The sequence below is a fragment of the Labrus mixtus genome, chromosome 15, assembly GCF_963584025.1.
Source record: "Labrus mixtus chromosome 15, fLabMix1.1, whole genome shotgun sequence".
In the NCBI taxonomy this organism is placed as follows: Eukaryota; Metazoa; Chordata; class Actinopteri; order Labriformes; family Labridae; genus Labrus; species Labrus mixtus.
The window spans coordinates 23,335,029-23,357,486 of NC_083626.1; the positions used below are offsets into that span (position 1 = coordinate 23,335,029).

The following is a 22,458-nucleotide window of genomic DNA, read 5'->3' on the forward strand; positions in this document are numbered from 1 at the left end:
GATTTGAACTGGCAACCCTCCGATTCCCAACCCAAGTCCCTACAGACTGAGCTACTGCCGCCCACAAAGGTAGTTCCCTGACCGGGAATCGAACCCGGGCCGCGGCGGTGAGAGCGCCGAATCCTAACCACTAGACCACCAGGGAATGCCTTCCAATGCCTTCCATGATCATCATAAACATGCTGGCTTTTAATAAACAGAAACAAAACTATTAGCCAAATGTATGTTGATTTTAGCTACTTATAAGTTGGATACACTTTTTTAATTATTGCAATAAAATATTAATGCTAAAATGTTATTCTGATGTCACAGCTCTGCAGTGTTTTAGCCTCTTTCAGCTTATTGTTTCATGTTCTGGTTCTTCATTTAAGGCTGTGGTAGATAAAACAACTGCCTGTTTACTGCATGACCAGCATCAGAAGACACAGACACCATCAGGGTCTTTCTAGTAAACATAGTGGACATATTAATCCCTCAGGACTTGTTGGAGTCCAAGAACGGAGCTCAAAGATAATGAATATTTGATCAAAGTTGACATAAATCAAAACACCAAGTGTCTGTTCAAATGGCTTCTCTCAGTGGAGCTTGCAGGTTTAACATTTAAAGTTTTTTTTAATGTTTCATAAAGTTGTTCATCACGAGACAAAAGCAGCTAAATGCTGGTTTTCTAGACGACTGCACATATGGTGGAAACCTTCAAAGTGACACCAACATGGACTACAAACTTTTCTATCTGAATGATGAGATACACATGCCAGCCTCATGATGCATTCAGGATTACTCAGTGAAACCAGGTGACCCAAAGAGAGCTGATGAATTTGCTTCATGGTCCAGACCTTAGGTCTCTACCTCAACACTTTTTATTGGTTAAAAATCTGCAGTTTGACTTTTTATATCCTGTATTTATTTAAGAATCGAATAGATTTGTTGACTTTGTTTTCTCTCTACATGATTTGTTATTGTTTTATTGTATAATCTTTACAGGGATTTTGAGACTGATCTAATCATGTTCACTGTTAGCTGTAATTAATTTGATTGTTTGGACTTTTATGAGCTAATTCACCAATCTTTCTATCCAAATAACATTTTTCTTACTGTGGTGCACCAGCGACTTTAGTCCAGAACAACCTCACTGGGTTTGCACATTTGACCTCTTTTGAATGAAAACTGTTTAACCAAACCAAAAACATTATGTGAACTGACGATGAGTTTTTTTTTTAAATATATATTTTAACTCCAGCGTGTTGAGAACATCATGCAGAGGTCGGACTTTGACATGTTGCACAGTGTCTAATGTGGGAGACTTGTTTCCTTTAAAAGCTTCAAAGGTGATAAAAGGAAACAGTTTTGGTCATTTCTTTGCCTGTTGCTGTCGTTCAGTGTCCTCGATGAAATAATTTGCTGCTTTACTTTGAAGCTAAACGTTTTAAATGTTGGACTTGTGGTTGATAAAAAAAAAAATGTTGCCTTTTTGAGACGGCACTTTGACAGATTGTGGTGAGCATTTTTCACATTTGTTGGACATATTAGAGACTAAATGATTGATCAATTAATTATGAGAATAATCACAAATTCATTTTAGTTAGTTGCAGCACTAGAAGAATAATAAATAAACAAAGACAACCATACTTCACAGTAATAAGAACATTTGCTTTGTGAAGAATAAGCAGTCTGGTGTGGTCGATAAAATCAGTTTGCATGAGTGTTTATTATTCTCTAAACCTTACTGACTCTATTTTTCTCTTACTGTTCACATGTATCTAGATGATGATTGTACAAACATGTTTTTTATATCTCTGTTCAAATGGATCATGTTAACTTGCCTGGAGGTTCTGATCGTGGTGCTGAATCTTACTGTCTGTGTCTGACCACATGTTACCGTCAGATCATTTACCTCATTGGTTGATTGTTTAGGATTCCTGATGGTGCTAAGCTAACGGTGCTAACATTGCGTGTACATTTTCGGTTTTGGTTTCCTTTTTTTTTGGCACGAGACCTAAGCAAACTTTTCTCCTAGGATGTGTTTGTGTTGTGTGATTGTTCAGACTGTTAGTGTGTTTGTTTCTTAGGAAATAACGAAGTGATGTCTGGAAATATAAAGGCGATGCATTGGTCATTTCGTCTGTGGAAACAACTAATGTCATGTTAGGATGAACTGAATAAAATGTTTGACTCAGGTGGATGTTTTTTTTGTTGTTGTATAACTATATTTCTTTCATTTCTGTCAGGTCCTGTTGCTTAAGCACAAGTAATAACACATAAGTCAAGACAAAGAGTGTCTATGGCCACTTCTTAAAATCACTATGAATTAAGTTCAATTTAAGGTTAATAATAAAGGACGTGTGCAATATCAGGAGTTAAATGACCTACTGTAACCAATCAGAATCGATCATTCAACCAAACTCCTGTTTAAGTCAATGTGGTAATGAGCTCAGTGTTGATGCATCATCAGCTGATGGAAAGAAAATCTGGAGTGCTTGTCAAGGTTTTACATCAGGGTATTTAGCATGCCAATAATACATTTCACCACAAGGGGTCAGTATTCTCCAATTTAATTCAGTAAAAGGCTGAATGATGGGATGGACAGTGGCTCACAGCTGCAGATGTTTGAGATGATTGGGTCCATACAGAGGAAAATTGACTGTTTAATCTCTTCATCATAATCTGATATCAGACAGTGACAATGACACTTTACAAGAAAATCTGGTTCATGAGATGAAACAACCAACACATATCAAACTACTGGATCCAGTGCGTGTTGTCCACATGTGAGCCCTTATTTAAATCATGAAGTTAAACTGGCCTCAGATGCATTAACGACGATACAGCCGGCTGCTCTTGAACGCTGCATTTCAGGGATTTCCTGCACATCTCTCAAAAGCATTTTTAACTAAAGGTTTGTTGTGAAGCATATCTAAACAGACCTTTAAGGTTAAAAAAATAATGCAGGTCATTACTTAGATTCTGTCCACTGTGCCGTCAATACAGGACAAAACTGGACGCTCAAGTGGGTGGAAACAAACTCAAAGTATTTCAGTAATCACAAAACAGCTTTAGGTTCTTGCAGGACATTTTAACTGTTAATGTAATAAACTGGGTCGTTTAATTGCTCATGATCAAAACAGCATTAGTTGTTTATTAGGATTGAATTGTGAGGTTGTCTACAATACAACCAGCTCTCATGATAACAAACACATTTTCACTGATGGAGTTAAACTTGATGCATTCACGTGCAGCTTCGTTCATGTTGCAGCAGGTTAAAGTGTAATGATTTCAACAACATGCTACAAACATTTCAGAAGAAGGTTGTATTTTAAAAATGTTCATGGCGCATTTTCATGAAGTTTTCTTTAATTAAAAGAATGAGCTGTTCATAAATGTAGAGGGGTATAGATCACAATATGTTCCTATGAAGTGTTGCCACCTTCAACTCTATTGAAGAATATCTCTGATGTTTTGACTCATCATATGTCAGGTGAAGTTTATCTGTGGTATATTTGAGAACGTTTTGCTCCTCCATTACTTTACCGAACCAAACCTCAATCGTAGTTTTGATAATGCCACGTAAATGTAGACTGATTTTTTATTCATGAAAATGTGATTTTTAAGTTCACAGTATTATAAAGAGTGAAACGTTCATTTGGAAACTGATGATAATTCCCAGGGCTTTAGTATCCTGTCCATGTGAGAAGGTGTGGGACTCTGATTGGTCGGTTTCACGTCCAGTTGTTTCACTCCGGGGACTTCTTTACCCTCCTGCACCAGTTTCATTACCTCTGCAAAGGAAAGCGGCTTCACCTCCATCTCAGCTGTCTGGTTTTCACTGATATCAGAGTCCGGATCTGAAAAAGTCCTCTGGTCCAGCTGCTGAACCCTGCAGTCCACTGGGGTTACAAGACGTGAAGAAGAAGAGCTTCGCTGTTTGTAGCTAGTCGGGTCTATCGGCTCCACAAACCTGGTGATGACAGAGAGGGCAGAAAGGGTCATCTTCTGTGGTGCAACATGAAGTTAAGGAGGATTTTGTGTTTATCGTTGGCATGTTGTATCATTAGATTTATCTGAATATATTATTTTCCACTGAATGCACAGGGGCGTGTATATATATATAGTGGCACAGGTGACAGGAAAGGGAAGGCTCAGGTAGGGGGGGAGCACAGACAGTTCTCACCAGACCGGCATTCATGTTTCAGACCAGCACTCGGACCAACTACAATTCATTCATTCTACTGGCTTCACTGGAAATGCTGTTTTTTGTTCTCATATCTCCATCAAGTCGCTTCAATAAACCTTCAACTCAACTTTAATACCGGCTGGAAAATCTCATTGTTTGCACCTGTGTAAGACTTCACCCCCACCTGTGTGTTAATGGCAATAATTGGAGCAAAGGAAACAAAAATTGAAAATTGCCATTACAGAGTTTAAATAAAGTTGTATTCGAAGAATTAAACCTGACACATAAATGTGAACGTGTTTAAATGTGTATGTTTTTCAAATGTAATACCATACCAGTAAAAAATAAGGGTGTGAAGAAATTTACCCTGAAATCTTTTTAGCTTTGTCTCGTCCCCCCTGATTTGTTTTTATTTATTTTTTAAATAGTACAAACTTTAAAAAATAAATAAAAAAATTCAAACAATTAATGAAACAAAAGCTGTGTTTGGTTCAACAGCTTTGAACTAATTGTTTCCTATTTAGAGTACCAGCTTATTCCAAGTGTCAGCTGTACAATTGTTGAAAATAAAAAATGTCTCATTCAATGAAAAACGGTAAATCACAACTCTTTAAGTGTTGACATTAAATACTTCTTATGTCTCTGTTATGAGTTTTATTTTAGCAAAAAATGTTATGTGCAATACGTGAATTCATAAAAAAGTCTCTTAACATTAGTAAAACATATTTGCCCCCCCATGTTATGACAAGTCAGGCACCTCATTTTTTGTTGTTCCGACTTGAGCAGGCGGTCATGTGCGTGTGTCCGACACCACGTGAACGCACCATTAAAAACACATTAAGCTCAACCTGCAGAGAAACAGACTTTACATACCTGCTGTAGAAGAACAGTTTCATATCCAGCAGTTTGTCCGTGTTGTTTAAACTCTTCAGTCCGTCCTGAAACCGCCGATCAGACTCAAAATCATAAGAGTCAAACCTGGAGAAAACAGACTCCATCTAAAGTCCTATTTATGATCAAATTAACCCACTTATATCCGACATGAAGGGCGGAGGAGCACTTCCATATGTGGCTTTATTATGAGTCAACAAATGTCGCTAAAGAAGGAACACACCTGGCAGAACGAGCAGAGCTGTGGTTACAGCGCCCCCTCAGGTGAGACTATGTACTGCATGATTTTGTGTGCGATCCTATGAGCAGTTAATATCGGGCAAGTGACTATTTTTGGTAATTTCCGCACGCATTACATATGGCCACCCTGCTGTACCTCAGGAAGGTCGAGAAGCATGTGGTCCTCACTCAGCCAATCAGAAGAGAGCACCCTACGTCACAGATCCCGCTACTGTGGCATTTGACCAATCAGCAGAGACTTGGATAGTTGCGCTAAGTGATTTCACGGTTCACTTAAAAACTAGAGTTAACTAGATTTGTCCATTTTTGAACATATGCCCGATGCACTGAACAATTCGTACTTACAGCATTTTCTTGACAAAAAAAAGCAATACAACTTAGGACATTATGTTTTAATGTTGCCAAAGGTTTTTATAACACTATACAGTGATTCAGAGATAATTTTAACCCATTTCTAGAAATATTAACCCTTCTGTGGTGTTCATATTTTAGCTATGCAGCCAGTGTTCGTGGGTCTGGTGGACCTGCTGCACTTTTGTGGTTTTAATTCAACACAAACAAAACAAATTTTATGTTAAAATACTCAACAGATGTTGACTTCATCCCAATTACAAGCAATATAAACAACATATATGGTTAATATTTGCCCTTTACCTTTTGGAACTGGCTGATGCTCAATCTCATCCTCTTCTTCAAAGTCACTGTCAGACATGTGATCCTCACACACACTCTTCTCGCTTTACCAAAATCAATTGCAAGGCCCTCTGAGAAGATCTTTTGGCCATTTTTTGATCAGTTGTGATAAGGAACCACACTGACAAAGCTATATTTATTTATTTATATATACAGTATATTATATATATTTATACATTTTAATTAGTCCCGTTGGACCCGAACATCCTGTATGTAATATAAATGTTTAGGGGGGTGTACAGTGTGTGGTCATTGAAAATGTGTTCTGTTATATGTTCTTCACAGAAAATGAGCCAAGGCCAATGAGTCACTAAAGGGAAAGGAACCAAATACGGTAACTTTGTTCACGTTGATTGAACATTTTTTAAAAATTTTACAACAGAAATAAAGTTTTGTCCGCTAATAACACTCTAAGGTTGAATTTTGGAATTTCAATGAGTGCTCTATAAAGGGTTAACTCAAGAACTACTTTACAAACTCGTCACGTACTTTAGTCGAATATTTTCTTTTTGACGTACTCTATACTCCATTATATTTTTTACACTATTCAGTAACGGTTCACTATATTTTCCGCGAAGTTGCACTCTACATAACAAGTTATTTTTCAGTTAATTTCAAATGTATTTCTTGACAAGTACAAGTTTGACATTTTGTCTTTATAACTTTGAAGGGTTAAGTGCTTCTTTATTGCTTGACAACATTCTTCTGCTTCTTAAAGTAAAATTAAGGAAGTAGAATTATTCCAGATAATCTGCTGCCTGGATTAGCTGAAATAAACCTCGTCACAAATCTGAAAAACAGGTCAGCTATCTGACGCACACCAAAACTGAACACAGGTCATTTGACTTTCTTTGCTTTTTAAAAACTTTGCAGATAATAATCTTAACAAAAGATGTGCTCAGATGAGACCAGAAATCCCTAAACATGTCTCATTACGTATTTATTATTGCAACGTATTGTTGAAGAACAAATCCAGTTTGTTTTGTGACGTATCAGAGCCTCATAATATTCCAGTACCATTAAATCTACATATCATTGTAAACATCAAACCATTTATGTGTACAGCAACATGTTAGATCAATTTATAAATATTCAACAATGTCCTTAGAACAATGGAAGATGATCATTTTACCTGTAAGATTTACATCGTCGATGTTTGTGAGTGTGCAGTGCAGAAATGTGTTCCCTCCATAGACTGTAAAAAAAACTTTGTTTCATCTCACAGTGAGTCATGATCTTGCCCTTGTTCTAAATTTTCATCTTTTAACTGTGAACACACGGTGGCTTAGTCGCTTACATGTTTTTATTCAGCCCAGAATTTAAACAAAAGTTGAGAATGACAGTATTACACTTTAATCGTATTATATTTAAATTGTACGTTTAGAAATAAAACCAGTGGAGAGTTTTTATCTCTTTTCTGCACGTTTTATTTTTTCACCTTTTCACTTACTATGTGAAACTGATGATTGAAAACAGGACTCTCCACAGGGAGGTAACCCACAGTGTGTGTGTGTGTGTGTGAGTGTGTGTGTGTGTGTGTGTGTGTGTGTAACATTAGAGGATGACCACGTGTTGCAGCAGAAACATGACACCAAGTGATTGTGTGACCCCCCCCCCCCCTTTCGTCCTTGAGCACTGTGAGGAGAGACAAAGTGTTTTCAGCTGATCTGCTCAAAGATAATCTGTGCCGTCTTCTCAAACTGTGAGTCAAAACTGTATATCCAGGTTTATTCAAACATAGAAATAACAAAGTGCTGTTCTCTGATGTGCTGGCTGCTGTCGTGCAGCGACGGTGAAAGTGAAGACAATTAGACAGACAGGCACGGGGATGATGCTCCTGACACGCGAGGAAATCTGATCTTATTAACTACTTAGCAGTTACTTTTTCCTCTTTGAGCATGTGACGCAACAAGCAGAAAACCCCGTCCATTCTGATCCTGCAGAGTAAACATGTTTCTGCAGCTACAGACTTCAGAGAAAAAGAGGTCAGACTGAAGAACAACAGAGCAATTTGATCCGATTTGAGAAGTTTAATCAACAAAACATGAGGATATTCTCTACAAAAAACTACAAAGATAATATAAAATCTGCAATTCACAAATATAAGTGCATAATCAGTTTTACATAAAGTTTAAACATTGTAAATATAGGATTTGGTTTGATAGAAATTAAGAGAATGCTAGTTTGTGAATGAGGATGAGTTTGAATTGCACCATTAAGAAAGCATCAAGTTTTAAAGCTCTCCTAAAAAATCCTACAAACAGTCCACCAGTTCTCCCAGTTCAACCATCCTGCATCACAGCAGTGTTTACATTTGAAGATTAGATTTTGAATTCCTCCATCACGGCTCTGGCCGCTCTCTCAGCTGTCATGAAAGGATCATTGTGGCTGCTGATTCGCCCGCCCGCCCGCCCGCTCACTCACAGGTGGATTCTCCAGCCACACTCGCTGGAGGAGAGTATCTGTGATGGGGGAGTTTGCTCTGGTTTGATGTTTGTCTCTGGACGGAGCGAGACGGACGAGCAAAGCAGAAGGTCAAAGTGCTGCCGGAGCTGCAGTCGTCGTTTCTGTCCTGGTTAAAGAGATGGACGAGAGATAAGAGGAATTACACGAGATAAAAAAAAAAACGAACAGAGATTAAATTCAGTATGGTATCAGTATGTGAGGCTTACTGGGCCTATTACAAAAAAAGCTGATTTAACGATCAATTTGCAATATTTTGCAGGTAACCAAGCAAACATTTAGTGTGGAAGTTATCAGAAAACAAGTACAAGTTTCTAGTTCCCAACTTGGCATCATTAGAATTTTTGTTTTTGTCCAGCAAGTGGTCCAAAACCAGCCACATATTACATTTTTAAACAATAAAAAGCATTTAAGAACTACTGGCCAGCAAATGTTTAGTATCAATCATACATAAATAGCTAGTTGTGGATTAAAGTTATCATGCTGGAGCTCATGCTCAAGTGTATCATCTCGCCTTTCTGTTGCCATGTTTGATTTCTGGTAGTTAAGGACTGTATTTGTCTCTTTTACTCATGTCTGTGCTTTCTTTTTGGGTTTGTCTTATATTTCTTTTTTGCTGCTGCCATTTTGGCCTTTGCTCGAAAAAGAGGTAATTTGATCTCAAGCAATTCTGCCTGGTAAAATAAAGGTTAAAAAAAGGAGGCGGTTACATCTCATGACCAAACTCATGATGACTCGTGATTTTTTCCCAAGTTCTATTTTCAGGCCTATTTTTTTAAAGATTATTTTTGGGATTTTTGGGCCTTTAATGGAGAGATAGGACAGTGGATAGAGTTGGAACTCAGGGAGAGAGAGAGAGAGAGAGAGAGAGAGAGAGAGAGAGTGGGGAATGACCATAGACTGTAAATGCGGGAAAAGAGCCACAGGTGGGATCCGAATCTGGGCCGCCCGCTTTGAGGACTATAGCCTCCATACATGAGGCGTGCGCACTAACCACTGCGCCACCAGCGCCCCCACTTTTTCCTTTATTGATAGGAGAGCTGAAGAGAGACAGGAAATGATGGGAGGAGAGGTGGGGGGGAGGGGGGGATTATTCCACAATAATGGCCGAGGTGTGTCGTTGACTTTGGGCTGTCTGACACCCCAAACCCCATGAGTTATAATCTATAACACAGTTTAGGGGTGTCTGTGGCTCGGAGGTGGAGTTGGTCGTCTTACTTTCAGAAGGTTAGTTTGTCAATCCAAGCTCTTCTGGAAGACACGTTCTTGGCGTGTAAATGTGAACGTAATAAGTTAATGCTTATAATTAATACCCCAAACCCCGGCTGCAGTCAACTTCCGCTAAAACATAATCGTTACACAAACTCTCACCTCTCACACCACAACATTGTTTAACATCAACAAATTCAACACATACCACTGCTCAACTCTTCAACTCTCTTCCACCTCTCAAGTCCCCTTTACTAAGCACCTTCTCTCCCTCCCCTTCTCTCTCTCTCTCTCTATCGCTTCTTTCACTTTTTGGATCCTTTCTTAGGTATTTCATATAGTTTTGTAGTTTTTCTGTTCGTAGTCTGATGTGTGTCTACTGATGTCTTATTTTGCTGTCTTCATTTGTCTTACTTATTTTATTTTATTTTTTTACTGTATTTTGGAGTCGTTGTCCAGACCTTGTCAGTTTGTTTTTTTTGTGCCTCATTTGTATATCACCAGTTTGTCACTTTATTGCACCTAATAAAAAAAAAAGTGAATCCTGAAGGGCACTTTGTATAAACATTGTATAGCCTCCTCTGCATCAGTAAATGTGTGTGTACGGGGTGAATGTGACATGTAGTGTCAAAGTGCTTTAAGAGGTCAGAAGACTAGAAAGGCGCCCTCTAAGTAAAGTCCATTTAGAGCATTTACCAATTTTACTGCACATTTGGACTAAAGGCTACAGAGAGAATCCTGATGCATCGCCTTGTGTGATGTCACTTAAGTCGGTATATTCAACTTGTCATAGCAGGAAAAGCCGGGGAGACTCACTTCTTACTTTAACATCGTCTCTGTTCTAGAAAGGTGTCCAAGTAAATGCACGACGTTGACATTGAGATAAAAGGCTCAGACTACCATGGTGTTGAAACAGCTAAATGGAGTTCAGCTGACATGAATGTAATCATTTATAGATGTGTTTTTCTACACTCACATCTCTACATGTTGTCTATAAAGAATGATTATATAAAGTTGGTGATTCTGTCAGTTAATCCACTGTTGAAAACATGTTGTTTTAGTAGAAGTTGTGTTTTTAAGGTATCAGAACTGTGTGACAGACGTACACATTTGTTCCACTGACCTCTGAGGTGGCGCTACTCTGGCTGTGTCGGACACTCGGGCCCAGACCGCCCCCCTTCTCCTCCCTCTGCGCTCGTCCAGCCTCCTCTCTCTGCTTCATGAACCTCTGGTTGACGATCCTGGTCACGCTGTCGTTCCTGTGCAGCGGAGCGGCAGGGGGTCTCGCTGGAACGCGTTCCAGGTTCTTCGGCCCGCTCTTCGTCTTCTGCGCCGATCCTGGAGCCGGTTTGTCCACCCGGCCGCTCACCCGGCGCAAGAACTCTGTGACCATGCCGTAACGGTTCGCTCCTGCGGATTTGCTGGGAGGCTTGGTGCTGCCGACAGAGATCTGGCTCTGACCTCTGAGGCTGCTCTGTCGGGACCACGAGAGGCCGGTCTGGCTTTGATGAGTCATGTTCCAAAGTGCTCTGTCTCTTGAGGTAGACTGAGTTGAGGAGGAGGAGGAGGAGGAGGAGCTATAGTTTGTGGATGAGGACGGAGAGGACACACTGGACGCAGAGTGTCTCCTGTACAGCTTGGGTGAGGAGGCTGAGGTTCTGGACCGCTCCCCTCTGCTTGGTGACCCATCTAGTGACTTGGAGATGTGGTGAGAGCGGGCGGATAGCAGGGAGGGGCTGAGGACTCTGGATGGACTGCTTCTTGAAGTAGCTAACCCGTGTGTCCCGTCTGTCTGCAGCCCCACGCTGACCATCTGAGGCTTCATGTGGGTCTGAGAGCACGAGCAGGCCCCCTCCTGCCTGCGCCCCTGTAGTCTCTCTCTCACCTCCTGCGAGCTGCTCTGCACCGCCTGCTTCCAGCTCGCCGTCATCTCCTTCATGTCGTCACTCAAGTTATTAGCCGAGCCCAGGCAGAGCTGGGAGAAGGAGGTTAGCGGCGTGCACCAGGGAGAGGCTGAGTTGAAAGACTCTCCGTCTGTGACCGGGCTTTGCTGCTGCTGAGCCAGCTGGACCCTGCGAGCCGACGGGGGGCTGTAGTAGATTCTGAAGGCCGACTTTTCTGGGGCAGTGTGGCTCCTCTCCAGGGACATCTGCTCAAAGTCGAGATCAGGGAAGCTGAGCGGCATGATTAGATGGTCCCACGTCTTAACCGGGTCCTCTCGGTCCAGATGGGCGGCCTCCTGGCACACATAGCACCAGTTCTTCTTCCTGCAGCTGAGTGGAGGAAACTGTCTCCTTCTCCACGTTGAGCTGTAAGTCCTGTGAAAACAGCGGGTGGTACATGAAATATGACCAAAGAGACCTAGAGATCAAAGTAAACAAGACATAAAGAATACACTGACCTGTCAGCCTCAGAGTGTTGTTTATCATGAAAGACACTGCTGATGGTCTTCTGAACAAAGAGAACAGCACACACATTTTGGTCATGACATGTTAATGAACTTCACATATAGATCCAGAACTTTATGCAGAATCTCAAGAAACATTGAGTGAAATGATTTTTTATTAATAAACATTCGCCAGATGATCAATCCAATTATATTCAGTGATACTCTTATTCAGTTTTTACTACAAACATGAGGTGTATATTTGAAATATCTCAAAGTCTATTGGCTAAATAATGACTAAATGTGACACTTGTGTGAATAGTAATAACCTAGGTGACTCCTTAACTGTTGCTATAGCACCATTATCAGGTCGAAATATGTCTAATTCTGTACATACTCTGCGTTCTTCTGTGTTTACGTCTTAAAAGAGAAAGAAACCCATCTGTACAGCTTTCCACTTGCCGATGTAGTTGTCTGAGGTTTAAGATATTTGCATTGATAGAAGAGACCTTAACCATTAAGGAAGGAGCGTAATAACATTGAACAATACTCTTCAGTTTATTTGAGGCGTCATTATTGGATTTGTTTGTCTGGCACTTAGACGTAAAACCAACTCAGATCATTTGAACGATCAGAAATCTCTGTGGAAAAAAACACCAATGCCAACACTGAAGCTGCTCAAAATGAATTTCCACGAATGGCCACTTGAAGCTGCCTGCAAAAGCCAAGGCAGTCCGTTTAACAGCCATATTAAAAATGCCCATTTTGACAGCAAAAATAAATATTCAAAAACAAGTTGGGTTCAGCAGTTTGGTACGGTTTGGTGCTGTAAACCCTGATCTTGCTCGAGTTTCCACAGCTAACTGTTCTCTTACTTGGTCGGCGGGGTGTAAGCTGGACGGTGATAGCTGCATGTGTAGCCCGCAAAAGAAGAAGAACGTGACGCAGCAAACAAAGGGCAACAATGGAGGACATCCAGTAAAGAAAAGTAGAGTTTTGGAAATGATACTATGGAGTCTTCATTTTTCAAGGCAAACTAGTCGTGCCTCTGAGGAAAGGAGGGATTACTGTCTAGCCAGTGGGATAAGGAGTAAAAACAACCATTAAAGAAATTAATCCTTCTCTTCAAAGCAGATCTCGAGCCGTGCTGTGCAAAAGGCGCACAAACCCTTCAGTGGCAAAGACTCAAATGACAGATTACATGTCTTATCTGACGTGCAATGAAACTTCCTTTTTTAATTTTCATCTGAGCGACAAGGTGAAGCAGCAGTATAAGGAGCTACATCTCTGAACCATGAACCGCGACGTATTAAGTCTGGACAATGCAGTGGATCAGCTGCGTGTTTTCATGCAGTACATCTGAACATGCGTGTCCTGTTTGGCTGCAGCCCCTTCAAGAGATTAGCCTAAATACTCTGGCATGAGTCTTCACATGATGCCTGTTGAAGCGAGAGTCACGACCACTTGTGGCCAGGGAGACAGATCATCGTCAGGACATCCCACTGTATCACACAAACTCCCACACAGCAGGGAGGAGCTGGACGGGTAAACACTATCCTTACCTCAGCTGTCTTGCCTTGAGTGGCCTTGGCCTGACTGCCAAAGTATGTTGGATCATCCTGGAGCTCTGTGCTGAGGTCCTGCAACAATCCCCGCAGCACAGACACGCTTTTGTCTTTACCCTGAATGGAAACAAACGGATATATTTAGTGATTAAAAGCTCATATGAGAAGTTTTTACCAGGTTGTGAAACAGACAACCAGCCACGAGATAAATTACTTCTTCATTGTTATTATAAAGTTCCAGAAACCACTGCAGTGGTGTAGGTGTCAGACACAGAGATTACCATAACTGGTACATTTGAGAGTTAATGTAAGCAGTATGAGATCTTTTGTTTAAAAAATAAAAAACACGTTTATATGCTTACACATGAAAAAGGACAAAACAAGCAAAGAGAAAAGATGTATAATTTTGTCCACAGGTGGCGCCAAAATCAACGCACACCAAAAGTTCCTCACAGGAGCTTTAAGTTAAGAAACTCTTAGACTACAAACACAACTTGTGATAAGAATACCTCTTTTCCCTCGATTCCAGGTCCGTTGACTTGACACCACTGATGAACGATCCACAGAATCTGCAACGAAAGGCGCATTTTTGGGTCCCTGCAGCTGCTGATGAGGTCTGACTGGAGGGAAGATGCCGGTCCCGTTTGATTGTCTCGCTCTTTAACCTCTGTGGTGCGTAGATCGTCAACCACCGCCTGCTTACTCAATGCATCCGCGTCACCATCTCGACTTTCTCCAGAAAGAAAGGAGAAGGAGTTGGATTCCAAAGCTTGTCTCTCCTTGTGAACTGAGAGTTTCCCCGAATCTTCTCCTGTAAGAAGCGTCTCCAGTCTCCCTATGAATCCCATCAGCATGGCCTGTAGAAGCTCCAAAGCCTCGTTCAAAGGCCCCGGGGGGAACATATTCTGAGCCTTGCCGTTCAAGTCCGTCTCTGTTGGAGAGCTAAACGCACTTGAAGGAGATGACGAGTGGCCATTTTTTGTTGGTGGCATCAGGAGCTGGATGGCCGAACTCAAAATGCAGGAATGATCTCTGAGAGCCAGAAGAGTTTCAAAGTCATTTACCGTCATACCTTTGAGATCTCCGTCAAGTTTCTTGTTTTCAATATCAGGAGTGTCTGACGGGTCCCACTCACCACCCACAGGACCTTCTCGGGTCATGTGACAAGCAGCCGTCGTCCTTTCGGTCCGTGATTTGTTACCACGCAAAGATTTCTCGTCACTTTTACTTTTCTCTGCATCCTTCTCGTACGTTTTGCATCCTTTTTTCAAACTTTGATCCCTTCCTTCTCTGTTTTTCGCCTGTGTGGAAGCTGACATGTTTTCCTCCCCCACGTCCCGGTTCTCTTCTTCTTCCTCTTCCCCACCTCCTCCTGCTTTTACTATTTTCTCTCTCAGGTCACACATTTCAGCTCGCAGTCCCCGGTTCTCCACCTCAAGTTCAACAATCCGCCGGCTCAGGAGTGTCGCCTCCTCTTCCACCAGTTTTAGGTGAACTTTCACTTCGGCCTCCCTGGCACGGGCCGAGTGTCGTTTACCTTCGGGCAACACGTTGGCATCTACGTCACCAAAGGCTGAGCGGTATTTGGCCAGCTCCTCCCGCATTGCCTCACTCTCTGATACCAGCTTGGTGAGCTTCTTGCACATGAGAGCTAATTCCTCTTTGGCAAAGTGGAGTTGGCACCTGAGATCTGCGCTGTCATCCGGCTTGAAAACAAACAAACAAATGAATATTATTCTGACAAAGATAAATTGCATGTAAATGTGTTCATAGGTGCAGCTACGTTTAAAATCAAACATGAACAACATACCTCAATCTGTTGAGAGAGCCTTTTCTCAGCCCTGCTGACGGCTGAGCGGATGCTCTTCTTTTTCAGAGTGCCCTGAAAAGTAAAAATATGACAAAGACGTGAATCAACTGAGCAACAAGACAAAACAGATCCACTGAGCAACTTGTTATTGATGAGCCATTTTCTCAAAGCAAATTAACTGTCTGGATTTATTAGTCCTGCTACAGCTTCTGAGACATTTTTGCAGCCAACACTGGACAACTTTGACTTAATAGAGACTTTAATGAAATCATGCCAAAATCTCATCAGGATACATTTCTCTCTATGTGTATTATTTCAGTTATTTTGGGGGGATTTTTTGCCTTTATTAGGTAGGACTGATCCAGAGAGGGAGGAAATATTGGGATGAGAGAGTGGAGGATGACATGCAGCATAGGGCTGAGGTCGGATTTGAAGCAACGGCCGCTGCGATGAGGACTATAGCCTCCGTACACAAAGACACGACATAACCACTGCTAGGCTATTTGACAACCTATATTTTGACTTACAAAGAAGTAAAAAATGTCTTGCTGATGGATCACCCATCCTTGTGAATGTCTGTTAAGTATAAAGAAAGTATAAAGCTACAGCATCAGACACTTTCATTGGCTTAGCATACACTCCAGCTACAGCTAGCCTGGAGCAGCTGAGTTCTGATAAAGCTTTTAAAGCATGATCATTATTATTTTACTTTACAAGTTTATATGGCTGAACTAGTGTTTAGCAGAGATCAGTTACTTCCTGGAAATTAGTTCACTTCAGTTTTTTTTAACTTCAACAAACAACATGTCATTAAATTAAGTTCAGAAAAGCCACGTGAGCTCTTCCCCCAATTTGTATTCTTTATGCAAACTAAGCTAACCTGCTGCTGCCATTAGCGTCACATTGAAACACATTGTGCTATGCTAAATAACTTTGGCTAAACAGAGACCTAAATTAAATCATGTCTCAAGCTCACTAAGATACATGTCTATATCTTTTTGCTGAGACATCATTGGGAATATAGACTTTTATATCTGCCTGGTCAGTATGAAGCTAAAGCAAGGAGACACTTAGCTTAGCATAAACATCACCTACAGCTAGCCTGAATCTGTTGAAGGAAATCACCTAGCTCCTGTAGAGCTCTCTAATAAGGATGTGACACCTTCTGTGTTAAAACATTTTTTTATAACTCCATAAGGTTATGTGCAGGTTTATATTAGACAGGGAGCTGAGACTTTCTGAAGTTTAGTTCCCTTCAAATGTTGTTGTTATTTGGTGAGGCTCAAACAAGCAAAATATAATGTGCTCATTTTAACATTTAAAATGATAAAACTTTTGTTTATTAAATATTATTTGTACTTTTTGGACAGCGCCAGGCTAGTTGTTTGCACCTGTTTCCAGTCTTAAAGCTAATCTATGCTAAATTAAGCTAAGCTAAGCTAAGCGGCTGCAGCATTTGGCTTCATATTAATGGGACAGGCTAGATAATGGTAATGATCTTGTTATTAACTTTTGTCTGGAAAGAGACACTCAAAGTCAAACACTTTTTTTTCCCCCTGAGAATTAACAGAATGTAAAATGTTCAATCGTTCCCGTCTGCTTCTTTCTGAGATGCCTGAATCTTCTCTTCTCTACATGGCCGAGTTTCTTTGTTGAGTCTGAGCATGAGAGGAATGTTAGCTGCTGTCTGGCAGCATTGTCTCGCTCATAAACACTAGACAGGATGTCACTTTGTTAATAATAGCCATCTTCTGCAGGCTAGAGTCTTTTCACTTCAAGGTCAGTGGGCCTGTGGGCTGCAGAGAATCTCAATACTGTGACCTGAACTGTAAAAAAATAGGTATGATCAAAATGAAAAGGGTATTTGAAATAAATGGTGTTGCTAATCATAATAAGATTTTTTGAATTTTCTAACTGTTTACTTTCCTAAGTGTTGAAGCATCGTCAGGCATTTTGTGTTTCGAACAGCTTCACAGAAAATCCAGTTTTATCTCCCGCAGTGCCTGAAAAGGTTCTCTCTTCTTCACATGGATCTACACTGTGTTTGTGCTCCTAGATTAGGTAATCTAAGTGGATTTCCCTGTTGGGATCAAAGGGACTAGCAGCTGTCTCTGATGAGTAGCCCAGACTGAGATCATGCCAAAGCGCCGAAACCTGGATTAGAAGTGCACAATCGTTATCACGGGAGCCTCCTGAGGCACGAGGAGGCCGCACGAACAAAAGGTGGACTAGAAACTCAACCTGTCAGGGTGTGGTGTTCACTGTTAGATAAAAGCATCAAAAGGGGATGGTTGTAGGTCAGTATGTTGATGCTCACAGCCTTTATGAATGCCATAATACACACTGATCCAGATTTAGCTTAGCTTAATAAAAGCAGAAAGGGGGACAGCATGAGAGAGAGAGAGAGAGAGAGAGAGAGAGAGAGAGTCTATTTTTGTAATCTCTCGCACCCTCACTCCCTTTTCTCTGTAGACTCAGCTGAGGATATCAGCTGCGCCTGGAGTTCAGGCTTCAGCATACCAGGCTGCTTCACCCTCGCCGTGGCACCAGGCAGCTGCTGGCCGTGCCCTCCTCCCCTCGTATCATCGAGCCCCACCAGGGTCGTGTGTCACCTGACTTTACAAGGGGACAACTGGCCGGGATGGGTGCAGCTGTGTAGCAGCAGAAATGTGGTGAAGGATTCCTGAGCAGAGGGATGGCGGCAGCTTATGTTTCTGTCAAGATTTCATCCATTATAAAAGTGGAACTGCTGGACGAAGATGTAGAAAGATACTCTTTCAGCAGAAGTGCACTGGGAAAAACTTTCCTGTCTAATAAAGGATTTTTATTCGACATCAGAGTGCCTCAGACTTTCAGTTAAGACCGCCTCTCCACACTTCTAGACAGTCTAACTTTTTTATTAGCTATTTGACTTTTGTCCCCTTTTCCTGAAGAGCACCTGATTCCTCTATTTTTTGACCCAGTGCAGCACTCACTTCTACCCTTTTTCCTGACATTAAACTAAGTGTGATCATTTTTGACTGAAGGGCAGGGACACCTTCATATGTTGAGACGTTCTGCTTTTATATCTCACCTCTCTGGCTTTCTCCACCTCGGCCTGTAACACCTGTTTGGCCACTTCTAGTTCCTGTGTCTTCTCCCGCAGCGCCTCGTTTTCCCACTCCAGCTGAGAGTTCTTCTTCTGCACGGCGTCCAGCTCATTGTACAGCCGCAGAGAGACGCTCTTTGCAACCTGAAAACAAAGCCAAATTCAGCAGGTTATTGTAGCTCCAGTAATGGACACATTATGAGACAGTGGGCCCCCTGAGAACAGAAACATAAAGGTCCCAAACCCCTCCTACATGACACCAAGACTCTTTGTAGTCTTCCTCTGTCTCTTTGTAGTTTGTCTTTTTCATCATCTTTTGTCCCTTTACATGGTGTGGTCATTTTTGTCACAAAGTACAAGATGAGAGTCTCTTACTGTTAATATTGGTTGTCGTTAGAGTCCTTTTCCCTCTTTTTATGGCAGTTTTACATACTTTTTGTTATTTGTATCTACCTCTAGTCATTTTTAAATACTTTCTAGTTATTTTTATTTTACTGAAACTACATAACTTAACTTTCGTTGTAGTTAAAGTCTCTTTGGCGTATTTAAATTATTTTATTTGCATTGGATCTGTCTGTGGTCATTTTACACCTCTTAGTTTCATAGTTTCGTAGTTTCATCCCTTTGTGGACTTTTTGCTTGTGTTGCTTCTTTATGGCTGTTTTTTTTTTTTACGTTTTAACCTAATACCACATGGTTATTGTTACTTTTTATCTCTCAGTTGTCATCTTTGTGGTCTTTCTTTATCTGTAGTAGTTTAGCATCTTTTGTATTATTGCCCATCGATATTCATTTTGAGTCTCTTTGTGCTAAAAAAATGTCTCCTGGTGCTACTTTTGTGTGTTTTTTCAGTTGGTTCAGTTGGTTTTTGCATCTCTGTATGGTTTGTATCTTTTAGTGGTCATCCTGTTTGTCTTTGTGGCAATACCATGTCTCTTTGACATCAATAGGAGCCTTTTTGGTGCAGTAATAGTTTTGTAGCCTTTAAATGAATTTCTATGAAGAAGTCATTTCAGAAGCAACTAGCACATGTTCGGCCTGATCGGCCCCCCAGGTAAGGGCCAATCAAGTGCTGTGAAGAAATCTTCTGGTCCTTGATATATTCATGAACACGATGTTATGACAGCATGTTGGTTTGTGAAAAAAAAACGGGAGACTTAACAAGGAAAAGCTTGTGACAGGAATTCATGACTGGATTGGGGTTAGAGGGGGAGAGGTGGGAAAGTTTTGGGAATTTAACACCACCACACACAGCCGCGCTCTCACTGCCACCACACAGTCTCATTATTGACCTAATTAGGTTTATTGTGCTTGTGTGCTTTCTACTCATGGTGAACAACTCACCACATAATTACACCGTCTCAGGACAAAAATACAAACAGGAAGCATGATGAAGACATTTCAAACTAATGAAATTGTTGTGGCCCTGAAAAAAGCAGCAGGGAGGTTTTTACGGCATGCAGGCGGTTCTGACTCAGGCTGCTGTCAAATGATTAAAGTCCTTCAGCGTTTAAGAACAACCCAATCACTGTTCAGAGAGCTGAAGAGAAAAAGCTTAGTGGGACTGACACAAAATCTTCACTTTGATGTTGGAAACTGGAACTGCTGTGATTTTCGAGAAAGGGGCTTTTATTGGTTGTGGTTGGTTAGTGATTTTTTTTTTTTTTCCACCACATGATCACTCACACACACAGACAGAGGGACTGTGATGAAAGTGAAGATGACGTCTGACCTTAATGTCATGCTCCAGGCTCCTGACCAGTTCCCCGTCCACCTGACCCGTCTGAGCTACCCGGATGCTGCGGCGCTCGGCCTTGCGGAGGCGGTACTGCAGGATGCGACAGGTCTTGTTGGCCTGCTCGAGCTGCAGCCTCAGCTCCTGCAGCTGGTACACCTCCTCCTCCTGGAACATGTCGCGGATTTCCAGCATCTCACAGCGGAGCTCCTCCACCTCATCCTACACAAAAAAAAAAACAACAGCACATAGTAATTCTTATCTTTGTAGGAAATTCAAATTCAAATGCATAACACTATCTTTGGAACACAAGGTAAGTGAAAACCAATTGCAGAAACATTTTTTTTGCATTCTCTGTTAATGATATTCTGAATGAGCGCTACATTTGACTGAATTAAAACGAACCAAGACTTTCACTAAAGTCAGACATGTGCAGGACAAAATCAGCGAAAGATAATAGGTACCACTTTGTCCATAGGGGGCGCTAAAATTATTGCAAACATAAAAGTCTGTCACAGGTTTAAGAAAAGGGTCCAACTTTGAGTCCTTACATAAAAAGGATTACTCTAATAATTCTTCACATCCAGCATGTTAAAGGTGTTTGGTTTTACTAATACACCAGCAAATTGAATGTTGATAATATCACAGGTGTTATGAGTCACTTGTAACTGGAGTCAGCCTCAGCTGATGCTTAAGACTACAAATCTGAGTATTGCCCTGATGATGTCAAAGTGATGTCATCTTTGGGGAGTACTAAAAACTATCATGCATCCTCATAGAAAATAAATTGTGAAAACAGTAAAATAGTGAACAGTGACATAATGAATATAATAAACAAAACAAATCTAAACCCTTTGAAGGGAGTCTGCCCATGTAAGGCAAAAATTACATGAATGAACTTATAGCTGTAGAGTAAAGTCTTGTTTTTTATGTGTGACAGTAACAAAGGCAATGATTCCCGTCTTGTTTCAATGGGTTTTCTCCCATTTCAACATAGTAAATGTTGACTATTGCTTCTTGCCTCAGAGCTTCCCTTCCCTTCTCCTGGCTTCTCTAATGAAGATTGACAGGAGCATTTACAGAAAATCCCTCTGCAGTTCAGTCTGAAGGCCTTTTATAGATCTCACAGAGAAACAACACACAAGCCATCATACAAATATGTGGGAAACTGAATAATCCATGCAAACATCATGCAGCTTGAGTTTTAGAAAGTATAGGCTATACTTACTTTCAAATACTCGTTCTCTGATCTCAAATCGTCCACCTCCCGGACAAGATCATCGGTTGTCTCTCCCATCATGAGCTCCAGAAATGTCCCTGAGGAGTCAAACAAACCGAGTCCTCCTCCAGCATGCGGCTGGAGGGCGCGCGGATCTCCTGCTGCCTTTACGCACGGGTTTGCGTCTCCTGTGTTCTCGCTGTCCGGCCTCACATAAGCTCTCCCGTCTACCCAGCTTAATTCGTTGATGCAGCGCGGAGATTCCTGCTTGTTGCCCTCGGAGGTGCAGTCTGAGATCTCTGAGCTGCTGTCGGAGGAGGAGAGTTTCCCGGACAAGCAGCCGGAGTCTTTGCTTAGGTCCTCTGAAGCGTTACTGGCGTCGGAGAGTTTCCTCTGCGCAGCAGGGCTCTGCTGACCATCCACCGTGGCACCTGTCGACACTTTCCCTGCTCGTTTCCCCAGCGATCCCGCTGATTTAATCTCCTTTCCAATGTCGTTCCCTGACTGTGAGTCTTTGGAGAGTTCATCCTTCTTCTTCTTCTGCTGGACAGAAACCTGCTGCTGCGTCCGGGGTTGTTTTTGGCTCCGGAGAGAAGTCTTTGCGCTCTTGTCCCCGTCTCTACTCATTTTCACAGATTCGAACAATTTCAAAGAATATCACTGTAGGTTACAGACTTTTCAGCCAAAAAAAAAAGGATCATACAAACTCCACAGATGCGTTAACAGGTTTTTAGTTCTGCAGCTCACAGCGCACTGACGAGATCCGACTGGTTCCTCTCCTCCATCCTGAAAACTGAAACTCCTCCAAAAAACACACAGAGAGGAGGAGGCAGCTGAGCAGGCAGACACGAGGACTAATTCAGTTTGTTAATGACTTCCGGTCATCATTTCCAAAATAAAATCACCCCATTGACCGTTAGAAATTACTCAGAAAATAAAGTGTTTGTTTCCCACGTATTTCATATAAGGTCTAGGAATGACGTCTTAA

The 22,458-nt window shown here is 41.5% G+C and overlaps 1 protein-coding gene and 1 non-coding gene across 2 annotated transcripts; both read right to left on the reverse strand.

Moving 5' to 3' along the window:
* Positions 1-73: 73 nt before the first annotated feature.
* trnae-cuc (transfer RNA glutamic acid (anticodon CUC)) lies at positions 74-145 on the reverse strand. Its single transcript has one exon. It is a non-coding gene; the product is annotated as a tRNA-Glu (tRNA).
* A 10,717-nt stretch (positions 146-10,862) lies between these two features.
* On the reverse strand, positions 10,863-22,375 carry LOC132989580 (uncharacterized; the record flags this gene model as incomplete). Its single annotated transcript, XM_061057275.1, has 8 exons — positions 21,480-22,375; positions 20,249-20,473; positions 18,502-18,660; positions 15,429-15,500; positions 14,128-15,324; positions 13,616-13,735; positions 12,069-12,118; positions 10,863-11,985 (listed from the first exon to the last, which is right to left on the reverse strand). Coding segments are annotated over exons 1-8 (3,564 nt in total), but the record flags the coding sequence as incomplete, so codon positions are not given.
* Between the last annotated feature and the right edge of the window lie 83 nt (positions 22,376-22,458).